The sequence below is a fragment of the Chanos chanos genome, chromosome 2 (genome assembly GCF_902362185.1).
Source record: "Chanos chanos chromosome 2, fChaCha1.1, whole genome shotgun sequence".
Taxonomy (NCBI): Eukaryota; Metazoa; Chordata; class Actinopteri; order Gonorynchiformes; family Chanidae; genus Chanos; species Chanos chanos.
The window spans coordinates 6,551,750-6,567,080 of NC_044496.1; the positions used below are offsets into that span (position 1 = coordinate 6,551,750).

The 15,331-nt window shown below is 44.6% G+C and overlaps 1 protein-coding gene across 1 annotated transcript in view; it reads left to right on the forward strand.

Annotated features, from left to right (window-relative positions):
* chd9 (chromodomain helicase DNA binding protein 9) overlaps positions 1-10,807 on the forward strand; it is a 75,232-nt gene extending 64,425 nt beyond the window's left edge. Inside the window, exons 27-39 of the mRNA XM_030765859.1 lie at positions 566-623; positions 1,373-1,421; positions 1,871-2,120; positions 2,537-2,742; positions 3,000-3,908; positions 4,588-4,751; positions 4,954-5,178; positions 6,207-6,387; positions 7,555-7,694; positions 8,039-8,263; positions 8,527-8,664; positions 8,790-8,894; positions 9,885-10,807. Of these exons, the coding sequence (XP_030621719.1) occupies positions 566-623; positions 1,373-1,421; positions 1,871-2,120; positions 2,537-2,742; positions 3,000-3,908; positions 4,588-4,751; positions 4,954-5,178; positions 6,207-6,387; positions 7,555-7,694; positions 8,039-8,263; positions 8,527-8,664; positions 8,790-8,894; positions 9,885-10,802 (3,568 nt within the window). The 3' untranslated portion in view covers positions 10,803-10,807. The remainder of the gene's footprint in view (positions 1-565; positions 624-1,372; positions 1,422-1,870; positions 2,121-2,536; positions 2,743-2,999; positions 3,909-4,587; positions 4,752-4,953; positions 5,179-6,206; positions 6,388-7,554; positions 7,695-8,038; positions 8,264-8,526; positions 8,665-8,789; positions 8,895-9,884) is intronic.
* The last annotated feature ends 4,524 nt before the right edge of the window (positions 10,808-15,331 follow it).

Genomic DNA, 15,331 nt, shown 5'->3' on the forward strand with positions numbered 1-15,331 from the left:
AAGATTATATTTGTTTGATATTTAATCTTCTGAGAGCAGTAGTCTGTATCAAAGACTCAGTGTTTGACGATTTCTTTTTCTTTTTTAACAGTTTCTTAAATTACCTGAAACTGAACAAAATTATTGTTGACTTTTTTTTTTTCTAAATTAATTTTTGTTTTTTTGCAGAGTGAATATGACTGTTATGATTAACATTAACAATCACTAATAAATGACATTAGATTAGATTAGATAGTGTAGAACCTGTGGAGATGAGTACACATAGTGTTTTGGTAAAACTCATTTCCCAATGTGTAAAATGGGCAGCAGGATGTATCTGCCGCATTCTTTTACTTTGAGAAGTTCCCAACTTAAGAGTGTGTGTGTGTGTGTGTGTCTGTCTGTGTGTGTATCTGTGTGTTTGTGTTTGTGTGTTCGTGTGTGTGTGTCTGTCTGTGTGTGTATCTCTGTGTGTGTTTGTGTGTGTGTGTCTGTCTGTGTGTGTATCTATGTGTGTGTGTGTGTGTCTGTGTGTTTTTCTCCGTGTGTCTGCGTGTGCGTTCGCGTGTGTTATCTGTACTCGCAGGGATGTTGATGACCCAGAATACAAGCCTGCCCCGGCCTTGCTGAAGGACGATATGGAGGTAAGTCAGCAGGATTGGAGCACCGACAGATAACAGTGTTTCTCACACACACCCACAAACACAGATGAAGGCCATACCACTTTTTTTTTTTTTTTTTTTTCCAGTTTGGAAGCCATTTTATGAAACTCTTTGAATTCTGCAGTTTGTAAGAACAGGGCACCGATATTAGTCATACTGTGTAAACGGTTGCTTATGGGAGAGAATTCATAGCAGACACAGCCATAGAGCATGATACTTTCATTAACCTGTGTGTGTGTGTGTGTGTGTGTGTGTGTGTTAATGAAAAAGGGTATAATGAAGACCTTGAAGACAGCGTTGTGTTAAATCCTTAATTAGCAGAGTAGCCTGTGCTTAACACTCCTACGATACACCGATTATTCTGAAATGTTCAGAATAATGGGTGATCATTTGTAAGGGATGAATTTGGAAGTGCTGGTCCTTAGCTGAATGATTAGAGTTAGTAGAGGTATGGATACTAAACCACGGCTGGGGTAACGGTAGTGACATAGACAGCTGTAACATAGACAACTGCAACATAGACAGCTTACTCTAGCAATGGAACAATGAAGCTATGTACAGTAGCTCTCTCTGCACTCTTTGGTTCTATGCTACAGTTCTCATAGGCATTCTGATTGTAGTTACAGTTGGAAAATGGTAACAGTTGTTACATTTTTCGTCTTTTCTGATGCCGCTCTCATTGTTTATTCTCTCTCTCTTTTTTTTTTTTTTTTTTACCCTCCCTTTTTCAGGACGATGCCTCTTCTCCCGGAGACCTGCTCATCGCAGACACGGGGGGAGGTAAATCTTCTTCTCTTCCCTGTAGAAAGACGCAGTCTCTCTCAGTGTTGGCCTCTCTGTTTTTCCTTTCTTTTCTTTTCTTTTCTTTTCTTTTCTTTTCTTTTCTTTTCTTTTCTTTTCTTTTCTTTTCTTTTCGTTTGTCATCACCGATGTGAATGCTTGGCTGGTTCCCTCATTGAGCTGCAGTTATACATCATAGCGTTATTTTTTCTCTCCATGTGTTTTACAGTTCTTCCACTTGATTTTCCTTGGTTGAAAAAATGCAGAATAATTAAACCAGAATATGCATTATAGACACATTATGTAGTTACAAATGTGTTTTGTTCTCTGAACGAGGGACTTTAACGCCCATAGGTTGCTAAAGATGAGTATAACTAGTCGAGAACAGTAGTTTTTGAATGTCCTGCCACCCTTTTGTGAGTGTACGTGTTTTGACGTGTCCTGTCCAGATGGGGGAGCTGCTCTAGATAACGGAGGTGCGGCAGGCGGCGTGGGCGGGGCTTACTGGCCCTCTCCGTCTGCGCTGACGGCCAGGCTGAGGCGTCTGATCACGGCCTCGCAGCGCTTCACTAAGAGCAGACAGATCCTCCAGATCCACCAGACGCAGCAGGCCATGACCCCTGCCCTTTACCCTCTGCCCCCCACGCTCAACGACACGCTCAACCCCAAAATCGCAGCCAAGATAGAGAGACAGCAGAGGTGAGAGACACTGTGTAAACGTATGTATTTATAATATGTATATTGTCAAACACACTCTCGGCCAATACCCGTTGCAACATCTTCATTTCCCACTTCCTTCCTGTGCCTCACTCCGGTTGTCTTATTCTAGTCTAACATTAGACTAAAACAGTTTAATGTTCAAAATCTCTATCACGCAATCATTCACTCAAACACATACTCCCAAAAACACAGTTACATTCTCATTCTCTCTCTCTCTCTCTCTCTCTCTGTCTCTCTCTCTCTCTCTCTATATATATATATATATAATATATATATATATATATCCATCCCTCCCTCTCTCTCTCTGTCACGTAGTTGCTCACTCACACACACTCTCACACACACCCAAACACACTCTTTAACTCACACTGCCTTCTCTGTTTCTGTGTCTGTAGATGGACAAGGCGTGAGGAGGCAGATTTCTATCGTGTGGTCTCGACGTTTGGGGTGGTGTTTGATCCTGATCTGGGTCGTTTTGATTGGACGAAGTTTAGAGCCATGGCTCGACTGCATAAAAAGACAGACGAGAGCCTCCAGAAATACCTCTGCGCCTTCACCGCCATGTGCCGGAGAGTGTGTCGCCTGCCGCCCAGAGACGGAGGTACACACACACACACACACACAGAGAAATGTACAACCACAAACACACATTGATCTGTTCGTGTGAATGAGACTGAAATGTTGTTGCATCTCACACTAAGACGATTATGGATGTTGCACACTCATTTATCAGCATTCTGACGGGTTCTTTTCTGAAACTTGAAGTCTTGAGGTTTCTTTCTCTCTCTCGCTCTCTCTCTCACACACACACACACAATCACACTCTCAATCACTCTCTTTCTCTTGCTCTCCCCACAGATTCAGTAGACCCTTCTCTCTCCATCCAACCAATCACAGAAGAGCGTGCGTCTCGGACTCTGTATCGGGTGGAGTTACTCCGTCAGGTGCGAGAGCAGGTTCTGCGTCACCCTCAGCTCTACGAGCGTCTGGCCCTGTGCCAGCCGGGCCCGGACCTGCCCGTGTGGTGGGAACCTGGGACCCACGACAGGGACCTTCTGATCGGAGCGGCCAAGCACGGCGTCAGCCGCACAGACTACCACATTCTCAGAGACCCCGAGCTCTGCTTTATGGCTGCCCAGAGAAACTACAGCCAGAACAAGGGGACCCAACCGCAAAGCCAAGCCCAGGTCCAGGGGCTTCTGCAGGCATCCACACGCACACCCACACCCCTGCTACACCCACAGCAGCAGCAGCAGCCACCGGCGGCGTCGTCGCCTCCAGCCGCCCCGAGCCAGCGGGAGGAGAACGCGACACCCAAAGAGGAGGCCGTTTTGGCGGGAGAGGGCGAGGAGAGCCGAGTCAAACGGGAGGAGACGGAGAGCTGGAGCCTGTCGGTGAGACCTCCCACTCCGACGGGAGGAGAGGAGAAAACCGACGGGGTGAAAACGGAGAGCGAGAGCAGGATGGTAGCCGCGCGAACCAAACCGCTCGCGCCCAACTCCTCTGGCCGGAAACAGAAGAGACCAACCAAGAGGAGCCGCAGGGAACAGCGGAGGGAATCCGGGTCCGACTCGGACTCGGACGGGTCCTCGTCGAGCTCCTCCTCCCGATCCTCCTCCTCCTCCTCCTCCTCGTCTTCGTCGTCGTCGCGGTCGGGTTCCAGCTCGTCCTCCTCGTCCTCGTCCTGTTCCTCAGGCTCCTCGTCGTCATCCTCCTCATCATCGTCTTCCTCAGATGACAGCGATAGTGAAGAAGTGCCGAAGAACGGTGAGTTTCTGTCGACCGTTTGAACACGTGGGCCGTCATGCGCGCTGAGATTATGTGCGTGCTGAAAAAGCCTCAGGTTAGAGCTGAGGTCAAGACGACTTTATTCCTGATGAAACCTTTTGTGTGAGGAGAATCCTGTTTGGCTGTCTGAGTGAATTTCACAAAGAGAAAAAAGAAAGAAAAAAAAAAACTGTGTGTGGGGGCGAATTGCTTTGTAGTTTGCGTCTGAAAGCAGTGAATGTGTTAATGAGCATGTTTATGTAGGTGTGAGACTGTTAGTTCTAAATGTGTGTGAGCATAATCAAGCACACATCTGTTGTGTTAATTGTGTTCAATATCTATTGATGCAGCTAAGTGTGAAAACTGTAGGCCCGTGACTCCATGTTTGACTGATGACAAACACACTTTCCCGACTTTGTCTCACTTACTGTACAGTGCCACTGTTAAGTTGTTTTTCTGTATGCTTGGTACTTGTTTTTTGATGTGGTTTTCAGTTTGCAGTTGGAACAGTGCATTTGTGTGTGTGTGTGTGTGTGTGTGTGTGTGTGTGTGTGCATTCGCGCGTTCGCACGTGTGTGTGTGTGGTCTTTTGCTGTCTTCTGTATTCAGCGTGAAGTACTTTGTTGAGCATAAGTGTGACCAGCAGCCGTCTAAGTGTGTGTGTGTGATGTGTTTCCAGCGTCTGCCGTGGCAAGCGTGAAAGGTTTTGATGAGGACAGTGTGGCTTCTCTCAGTACAACCCAGGACGATGCCCCGGACAGTAACGTGACTGAGAACGGCCTGCCTAACCTCTCCCACCCTTTCCAGGGAGGATACATGCTCGCTGCCTCCTACTGGCCAAAAGTAAGTAGTGCACCCAGCTCCTGTTGCTCAGAACAGTATCATCAGGAATTCATGTAAGAGTGTCGCATTTCAGTTGTCCTTTCCGTGAGAGCAGACTGTGTTTTCGAAAACGCCTTATTGAATTCGCTTATAATTCGCGTATAATCCATGCTGGTTTTATGACGGCGACGTTGTGACTGTGAATTGGCTGGTTTGCGTACAGGACCGGGTGATGATAAACAGGTTGGACAGTATCTGCCAGGCGGTGCTGAAGGGGAAATGGCCGGGCTCACGACGGGCGTACGAGGGCAGCGCCGTGGCCTCTTTCTACACCACCAAACTCCTCGACAACGCCGCGAGTCTCAATGAGGACGCTTCTGCTTCCCCGCAGGGTTCAAAGGTGAAGAAGCATGTTCCAGAAAAGGAGTTCTCAGTCAAAATCAATGACGTATGTTCTTTTTCGTTCTCCCTCGTTTTCCTCCTCCCCCCCCCCCCCCTCCCCGAGCCCCAGCGCAAGCCTAGGACCGCCAGTGCTAATTGCCGTCGTTTGGCTGTTTTCGTTTGGTTTTTTTTTTCTTTTTCTATTTTCTTTTTTTCTTTTTTTTGTTAATTTTTTTTTTTTTTTTCTTTCTTTGCTAAGTGGTTGCCTACAGCTTTGAAGCTTGATTTAATCCTCCCGTTCTGATGCTAATTTTGAATCAGTCTTTCACCGTCCCTTTGCCAACTCAGAGAGCAGTCCTCCGTGGGAAATAAACAGATGTACATAAGTCATTATCAGCTTTTCTGCTCTTCTGTGTGTGGGGCTGATAAAAAAAAAAAAAAAAGCGCTTTCTCGTCCTTCTGTAAACGGACTCTCTCAAGCTCCTTGTCTGCTTACTGCAGCCGCGTCTCATCTGTCCGAATGCAGCTTTACCATGGCAACAGATGCATGTCCCTCACTGAACTTAGACCATAGACCATAGACCATACCTTTCTTCCGTATCAACACTGATTAATGCCAATCAGTATAGGTGTCGGTTACACCTGTGCCCTGGAACTGCCCGCAATGATTGCTCTGTAAGCTGTGCCGTTAGAACCCCCTCGAAACCCCCAGAGTTAGAAAACTGGACTGTCCAACGCTCTGCTTTTGCCTGGCACTTCCTGTGTGGCTTTGCAGTGTCCTCCTCTGCCTGTGTGACAAGTTCTATGAATAGTCATTGACATTGATCAAGTCACTGAAAAATACTTTAGAGTGAAGTATGATAAGTAAGGGATAAGTATTGAGCAAACAATACCAAGAGCTGTTTGCAGATGTCCTCTAGTGTGCATCAATGCACTTACATTAAAGTGTCTCTGAAGTTTTTTTCCCCTATTCCTTTTGTTCTGTTTATCCTCTGTTTATTTGGTTTTTCAGTAAACAGGGCATAAATGCTTTAGCTCCCCTGCCGTGTGTCCGCGGTAGTGTTTTAATTTGTGACCTTTGACCTCTCTGTGTAGCAGGAGGGCAGTCTGAAGCTGACCTTCCAGAAGCAGGGCTTGCCGTTGAAGAGGCCGCTGGAGGGGGAGGAGGGTCCGCTGGCCCAGCAGCAGCAGTACCTGGCCCGTCTCCAGGAGCTCCAGAGCGCTTCAGACACCAGCCTGGCCGACTTCTCCAAACCCCAGCCCGGCTACCCACAAGGTAGGACACCTTTGGTCCAGGCAAAGGCTTTTTGATTTGTCGTTGTTTTTTTTTTGTTTGTTTTTTTTGTAGCTTACCAAAAGGTGTGACTGAAAAAAGGATTCTAAGTCTAAAGAAGGATTCTGATTGGTCTGTGGTCTAATCTAAACGCGTTACGAATCTGTTAGAATATAATGCAAATCTAGCAGCGCTGGTTTATGGCAACCCGTAAGTGACCCTGAAGCTGTGGTGCTTGGATGTTGTTATTTTACCTGGGGGGGGTGTGTTCCAGAAAGCGAGTTTAGGGAAAACTCAGTTAGTAACCTCCTATTAGAAGAAAGCTATGGCTCCATTTTCATAGCAAAACAAAGCCACAGGGCTCTTCTGTTAGGAGGTTTGCTACTCACTGAGTTAACTATCTCAGAGTTTTCACTAAACCCGCTTTCTGGAATACCCCCTCTGGTATGCTCATTGGATGTCTTTCACACTGCTCAGCTGAAGGGTCTGTCTTAAAATGAGAGCATGGAACATTTGCCCTTATTCCTCCCTGCAGTACAGACACACACCTTTATTTCACGTGTCTCTTGGTGTGGATCAGCGGGCTCTCTCTATTCTCTTACACTCAGAATCATGTGTTGGCATTATTTGGTGTGTATTTACTAAAGTCGTTTAAAACGCCCTGTACTGAGCTTTTGCATTAAGCATATCAGGTTGGTTCATTTCCATTAGATTTGTTTAGTGGTATTTTTAACGGACATTGTTCCAAACGCCGACTGCTCTGTAACAGGTGCTATAGTATATAAATACTAGTATTGAAAAATGAGTTTGTGTTTTAGATCTGGCTGTGAGAAGTTGTTCACGGCGGGCTTCACGGCGGCTCAGTGGTTAGCACTGTTGCCTCACAGCAAGGAGGCCCTGGGCTGGTCCCCGGGCAGCGGCTGCCTGCTGTTCTTAGCTCGTAGTGTGTGTGTGTGTGTGTGTGTGTGTGTATGTGCGTGCTTACTGCTCTAGTGTGTATGTGCTCACTGGTGTTAGAATGGGTTAAATGCCGAGGCTCAGTGTGTGTGTGTGTGTGTGTGTGTGTGTGTGACAGATAAAGTACTTCTGCTTCAGTAGTTCAGGGTTTTGGTCATGACGTACAAATCCTGGATGTTCACGTTGAAGAGTTGTCCTCTCTCCGTGTCTCAGGCCTGGCGGGTCAGATGAGGCTAAACGGAGCGACGGACGGACAACCGGTGGTGAAGAGGAGGAGGGGAAGGAGGAAGAACGTCGAAGGCATGGATCTTCTCTTCATGAACCGAAACAGAGCTCCGGCAATGCCTGAGAGAGTAAGACATTCCCCTCTCGCCTCTGTTTCTAGCTCCTTTCCTGTACACACATTCTCACTGTCTCTGTTTTCAGCGCTGTGTGTGTCAGGTGTGTGCGTGCGGGAATGAGTCCGTTTGTACGCTGTGATCCGGATACATCCATTACAGATGAAATATGGCTTATATTAAGAGGAAGCGATAGGCTTGCTCCCAGATAAAGCATGTGTTTGTGTCTGTCTTAATTCCAGTACGTGCCTGTGTCTTAGAACCAGTGCTGTACCCCGGCGCTGGTATGCATTTCCGTACATGTGTGCTGTGTTTGAGGCCTTCGCCACTCACACCTGTGATGTTCCCTTCCTTTGCAGGCTCCTGCAGGCTGGACTGGAAACAGTGCCGCCAGCGTGCCAGCTGCCTCCGGCCTGGGTTTCCCCCAGGGTCCTGGCCCAGTGGACACGGAGAGTAGAGTTCCCGTCATCAATCTCAAAGACGGCACGCGGCTTGCCGGGGACGACGCCCCCAAGCGGAAGGAACTGGACCAGTGGCTGAAAGAGCACCCAGGATTCGTGGCCGACGTGGGAGCCTTCATCCCTGTGAGTCGGGTGTAACTTTTTCCAACTCCGTCACTTCCGTTTCTTAAATCGCTCACTTGTTCTTTTTTTTTCCCCCCCCTGTGTAACCTGAGCAAGATATTTATCGTGATAATTACAGATCATTAAAACGTGTATCGAGAGTCTAAAAACTAGTTCTGTCATCCTCTTAAAAGACTTTAGGGGCTCCTGATTTGTTTCGCTGCGTGCGTGTATCTGCGCGTGTGTATTCGTGCGTAATAATCTTTCTGTGTCTTTTTGTTTAGGGTGTGAACAAAATGCAGTTCCAGGACGGGCGACCAAAACAGAAGAGGCATCGATGCAGAAATCCCAACAAAATCGACATCAACAGCCTGACAGGAGAAGAGAGAGTGCAGATCATCAATCGGAGAAATGCGCGGAAGGTGAGTGTGAGAGGGACAGGTGGTTGTGCGTGCGGGTACATGTGTGTGCTTGTTGCTTCGGTTATCTGTGTTTATGCGTCCTCTATAAGCATGTTGAAGAGTTTTCTTCTGTTCCCTCTTTTCAGATCGGCGGAGCCTTCGCCCCTCCTCTGAAAAACCTGTGTCGGTTCTTGCAAGAGAACCCTGAGTACGGGGTTCCCCCTGAGTGGGCAGATGTGGTCAAACAGTCGGTGAGTTTGAGAACCTCTCTGCAGTTCCAGTAGAGTCGGAGAGGAGCTGTAGACACCTGTTTAGGAAGCATACACTCTTCCACACCTTATTAGTGAAATGCAATCCTGCCTTGTAAGGCAAATTCTCATAAGTTAAGATCATAATTAGCATGAATTTCAAAGGGAAAAATGTTTATGCATTCCCGAGCCCCCTAAAATTGACACCCGTATACCCTTAAAACAACACGACATTCAATTTAATGGGCACAATACTGAAAACAAAAGATAAATTAACTTATCATAATACAGCTTTGCAAGGCATTTTCCCTTTCATTAACTCCTCTGTTATATGACTGTTTACCTGCTCTCCTTAAGCTCTTTCATAGCTATGATGTGCCGTACACTTCAGAGTATGCTAACAAACACAACAGTACAGCACTGGACGGTAATGAATGTCTCAGCTGTTTGCAAGATGGGGAAAATCCAAATCGGTCCTCGCAGGTTGGAAGAAAAAGACTAAGAAAGGGTATTAAATGAAAAATCCCTGTAAGATTGATTTCCCATAGCCTGAAAGGGCACATCTCCAGGGAGGACTAGTCATCTCTGTTATACCATGCACAGGATCTTGAAATTGCCTTAATTCCCAAGTTAAATCACAGATATAGCTTGGATGATTGTTAGGTAGGTAGGGAACATAAACAAGCATAAATCAGAGCATAGTTGTTTCACTCTTTTTTTTTGGAATTTTCTCACTGATATATGGTGAATGTCATAAGCAATAAACGGTACGTTTAAGCACAGATGGGAAAAAGCATCGTATGGCTTGTGCCATATGTTGCTGTCTTTTGTTTGTTTGTTTGTTTGTTTGTTTAATATCACCAGCAGAACTTTTCATGTACAGCTAAGTAACTTTCTTTTCATCCCTGATGCTAGCTGGTGAACCGATGCGTTTAAGATTAAACCGCTTTATAGATGCTATCTATGTAACACGCGTACTGTTCTTCGCTGTAGGGCTACCTCCCGGAGAGTATGTTTGACCGCATCCTGACTGGCCCCATTGTCCCAGAGGAAGTGAGTCGGAGGGGTAGACGGCCCAAGAACGCCCTGGCTAAGGCAGCTTCAGCCGCGGCTAGCGCTGGAGCTAACGCTGCTCTGGGCCTCAATCCCCTCCTGGCCAACGGTCTTCTGTCTGGCCTGGACTTGCCCACCCTTCAGGCTCTCCAACACAATCTCCAGAGCCTGCAGTCCCTACAACTCACAGCTGGCCTCATGGGCTTGCCTAGCGACCCCGCCAACATGGCCGCCATGTTTCCCATGATGCTCTCTGGCATGGCCAGTCTCCCCAACCTGCTGAGCATGAGCGGCCTGCTGGGTAAGCCGGCCCAGGAGGCAGGGACGGCTTCGGGGGCCGAGGACGGCAAGAGAAAGGGGAGCGGCACAGGCGGCGGTAACGGTTCAGGGGATTCCGGAAGCTCCAAAGCATCATCCAACACCTCAAACTCCGACGTCAAAGTCGAAAGGACAGACGGCCAGGGTTCAGCGGCCTCCACTTCTACCACGCCCACCTCCACCCCACTAAGTGCTTCTGCTGCTGCTGCGGGGGCATCCGCCCACCCACTGGCTCTTAACCCATTACTGCTCTCCAGTATGCTCTACCCAGGGATGCTACTCACTCCAGGCCTTAACCTGCCCGTGGCCAATCAGCCACAGGGCACAGACACACAGAAAGCCACTCAGCCTGCCCCTTCCTCAGAGACTACGCCTCCACAGCCCAGCCAATCAGAGGACAGGGTTGAGGATGAGGGAGAGGAGTCTGCGGAACAGAAGAACAGTGGTCCAGAGGGCTCTGGAAAGGCGGAGTCATCTTCCTCTGAGTCAGATAGCTCCTCCTCTTCCTCAGAGGATTCAGACTCCAGTGACGATGACTGAGCCTTTATAGATATATACATATTATAAATATATATTTATATAAGTCTTAGAAATGTATACATATATACGCATATATGATTACCCTGCACTTACTTCATGATTTTTCATGTAAATATACAAACTAAAGTGTTGTGTAATAAAGACAAAAAAGAAAAAAAAAAACTGAAAAAAGAAACAAGATTATAAAGAAACTGAAATGAGATTTCAGTGTTTTGTTTAGGTACACTGTTGTTTTGAAAGACATTTTGCATGTCAAAAGAAAAAACAAAACAAAAAAAAAAAAACCTTTAGTAGATTTATGGACTTTGTGAACTTGTATTACACAATGATGTACAAATGCAGCAAACAAAAAAAAAAAGAAAAGAAATCAAAAAGGCATTATTGTATTAATTATGTTGGGATTTAATTTTATTAAAAAAAAAAAAAAAAGAGGAAATACATTATTGCTCAAGCGGAGCTGTACAGTTAATATATTTTGAGTGGGGGAAAGAGAATTCGAAGAATATTTTGGTTTCATTTGTAAATACTTTTACACAATCCTAGACACCTCGACTTTACAGAACATGCTTTGGAAAAGTCAGCAATAACTCGGGCAGCTAATGAATGTGACAGTAACTGTAGATATCGTCTCCACGTACATTAACCATGTTCCAGTTCATTCTTCCTCTGACTCTGTGCGCTCTCTCTCTCTCTCTCTCTCTCTCTCTCTCTCTCTCTCTCTCTCACAATGCCTCCCTCTTATATACCATGGTCTCCACACGAGCTCAGAAAACTTTACAATAATAATCTACTGCAAAGCTTTTAGAGTTTCTCCCTTCCAAACAAGTGACTCACGCATTTACGAATAATCCCGAAGTCCAGGGACAGTATTGATCGAGGAGTAAGAGTAATATGACGGGTTGTCAAGTGCTGCGAAATGCTACGTGTTAAACCCACACAGACATAGGGATGACATCCGGTCTTGTGTGTGGTTTTTTTTGTTTGTTTTTTTTTTTTTTGGAGCAGTGTAGACACAAGATTAGCTAGACTGGCCCTTTCAACTGATTTACACCCTTGCTTTGAATGGGGTTGTCTCTAGGGCTCTGATTGTACTGGTGTATGTACACGTGTGGGTGTGTGCGTGTGCTTGTGCGCTTCAGCATTTCATACAAACTTTGGGTCATATTTTGTGTTCTCTTGGAGCTTTTTCTGCACTCAGCCCTGTGTGTGTGTGTGTGTGTGTGCGTGTGTGTGTGTGTGTGTGTGTGTGTGGCTTTTGCTCTTTGTGTCTGCTCATTCACAAAGCTCCGTTTTTTGATGTTGTTGTTTTTCAAAAGGAGATTGTTTGTGATTGTTTGGTCGGCAGTACCTATGTATATTTTAGAACCTCTGTGAGGAATGACCTGTCTCTTTTTTTTCTGTAACCTTGGAGACTTCTGTGATGGACAGATTAGTGATGTCATAGAGGAAGCTCTTGAAGCTTCCATGGAAACCAACATGGGAAAGAGGCCAAGCATCAGAATAATTATGTCCCTGATCTGTCATAGCTGACATGGTGTTTTAAAGAGCATTGTTGGTTGGTTGACTGGTTGTTGATTCAAAATTGAATTCTCAATTCACTATTTAGATATTTCAGTTTGCCAGTGTTTAGCAAAAGTGTTGGTCCTGGTACGGATTATACTTTTTTTTTTTTGACCTGAGATGTTTAGATAGCAGTGTTTCCAAAACTATGGGGCTGACTGTTGTCTTCTCTAGCATGACAGGAACATGGTCGGTGGCATATCTGCCCCTGTCTTTGGGTGTGCTGCATGTCCCTGACTGCTCAATGACTCTACACACGTAGGAGTCTCTCCCTCTCTCTTCTTCTCCACAGTGTTTGCTTAATGGGAAGCAGTCTTCAGAAAAGAAGCCATGAATCATGCTTTTTCTGACGACTGTATGAAAGAGATTTTGTCTATACAAACATCAGTCCAAGCAAATGGTTTAAGAAGTTCAAGTTTATTTAGAACCAACATAAGCATTATTGATGTCGGAGGTTAATTACGGTCGATTAAAAAAATAAATAAAACAAAAACAGTGTTGAGGTTTGCTCAGATACATAAAACAGTATAGATGGAAAGAGTGGAGCTGGTTGATTCCAAACTGATACGTTTGTGGACGTTCTCCCTATTAAGAATGTAAAGTCCAAAAATGGTGACTCGTCAGTGTTTGAAAGGTCTGATGAGTCGTGTTCATACCAGAGCATCTGAGAGATGTAGAAGTGGCCTTACAGCTTAACTTCAAACTCCCTGTCGATCGTACATCACCACTGTATGGGGGGAAAAAAAAAAACAGAAACAAAAAAAACAAAAACATCCAAGCCGTCCGCTCCGTTGTTTAGCATACGTGTCTGCATTCATTAGCCATGTGTTCCGGGCTCACAATGGGAGTCACTGAAACTGGGAGTCATATCCGCTTCTGCGTGCGTGCTAGAGGCCTCATTATCTCATTGAAATCCTCTTTTCAGACTCGTGTAGGACTGTTAGCTACTTGTTATGGTGTTGTACCGAAGAATTGCAGGGCATTTTCTGACAACAGATGAAATGTCTGAACAAGCTTTTGCTTCTGTCAAAATATGCATTTAAATTAAATCTCTGCCTTTATTATTATTATTTTTTGTTGTTGTTGTTGTTGTTGTTTTTTGCATTTGATTAAATCTCTTCCAGTTGTGGAAATTATGCGACAAACTCCACCCCCCGCCCCCCCCCTCCCCTCCCCTCAGAGCGACACTGCTTTAGCTAGACCACTAAATGTACTGAGGATAAAGAGCTTTCTGTTCAAGGACTCGTTCATAGCTCTTTGTAGTTTGGCTGCATTAACCGGTCTCTCCCAGGTACTCTCTCTTGACTACAATTTCAATGGCAAACTACACATTTCCAAACAGTGCCCAGAAAATTGCTGCTTCCACCTCTTCCCCCCCCCCCCCCAATAACCTCAGTAGTTTTGTCAGGCTTTTCCAGAGCCCTGTGAGGACGCCTGGGTGACGTAATACGATTCATTTGATGCTGCCTGCTTTGCTTTTCAGTGGGCAGACACTGCTGGTATTTACATATTGAGATGACTGTTGGGAGACTGATGTGTGTGACCTTAGATTGGATATTTTATGTTGTGTTTTTTTTTTTTTATGTTTATGAATTTCATATTTTTGGGGGTAGTATTTTGTGTAAGTAACTGGCACTGGAAGTGCTGGACTGACCACATGCAGACGATTGACCTGTTTCGATTGAGAAACAGGAAAAAAAAAAAAAAAAAAAAGAAAGACACCCAACATGTCAGTAAAAGAAATGAGATATACACTACTAACAGCAATTTCATTTATGTGAAGTAGTTGCTATAACAACAAAAATAGATTATTGCCTCTCTGTTTTTATTATTTGTTTTTGTTATGTTTTTGTTTTTCCTTTTTTTTCCACATTTATGTTGAGGCCCCACTTTGAGTTTGTTTCTGAACAGTTGGAATATTTGCAAATTGTGGTCTGTTTAGTCCAATAATACTTTACGTAGTGGAAGATACTCATCTTAAAAAAAAAAAGTTATTTGTAATTTATTGAATTACTTTCTATGATGTTCTATAGAGGAAATTGAGGTTTAATTATTTTTATTAAACATATTCTGACTATCCATGAAACTTTGTCATTTGTTTTATTTATAATGATCAAAAAAAAAATGTGTGTATATATATATATATATATATATATATATATATATATATATATGTGTGTGTGTGTGTGTGTGTGTGTGTGTGTGTGTGTGTGTATATAATAACTCTTCATGATTTTTTTTTTCTGTCACAGGGCACTTGAGAGTGTTTTCAGACTGTTTCTCTTTCTGTTGGCATTATTTAGTAAGGTGGTGGAAACCTGACAGGGAATAAGTGTAGCAGTAATGAAATGACTGTATAGGATCAGAACCTCCGTTTTTTTTTTATGCCAAATTTTCTCCAAGTCTTTTTTTTTTTCTTTCTTAGAAGTCTAGTTGCCCAATTCAACCACTAGGAGCACTACACTCATTGTACCAATGGAAACTAGTTACTAGAGCTGAAATGGTTGACCCTGTTCGTGATTTAGTGTGCACCTCAGTTTGTGGGCCGTGATTTGATTTGTACTGCGGTTTGATTTGAAAGGAAACGTAGCAAGCTCCGAACTGAAGTTTTTCCCTTTTTAATTGAAATACATATGAAATTCCACAAAACAAATTTAAATTAAATAGCAGCAAAGCAATAGTTATTTTGAGTCTCTTCACCATGACAAAAAGTGAACTAGATCTCAACAGAAATATCATTTTAAGGTTTTTCTCCTTCAAAAAAATGACGAGAAAACTAAACCGGGGTGCGCTCATTATTATTACGTTCTTCTGTAAAATGAGTATAAGAAAACGAACCCTGAACGACGGGGCTGTCGCCACTTCAGCAGGAAAAGAAACGCATGACGACAGCAAAACCGACTTGGCCGGGTTGATTACCATATCAAAGATAAGATAAGACAGCCCTTTATTAATCCCTGGAGGGAAAT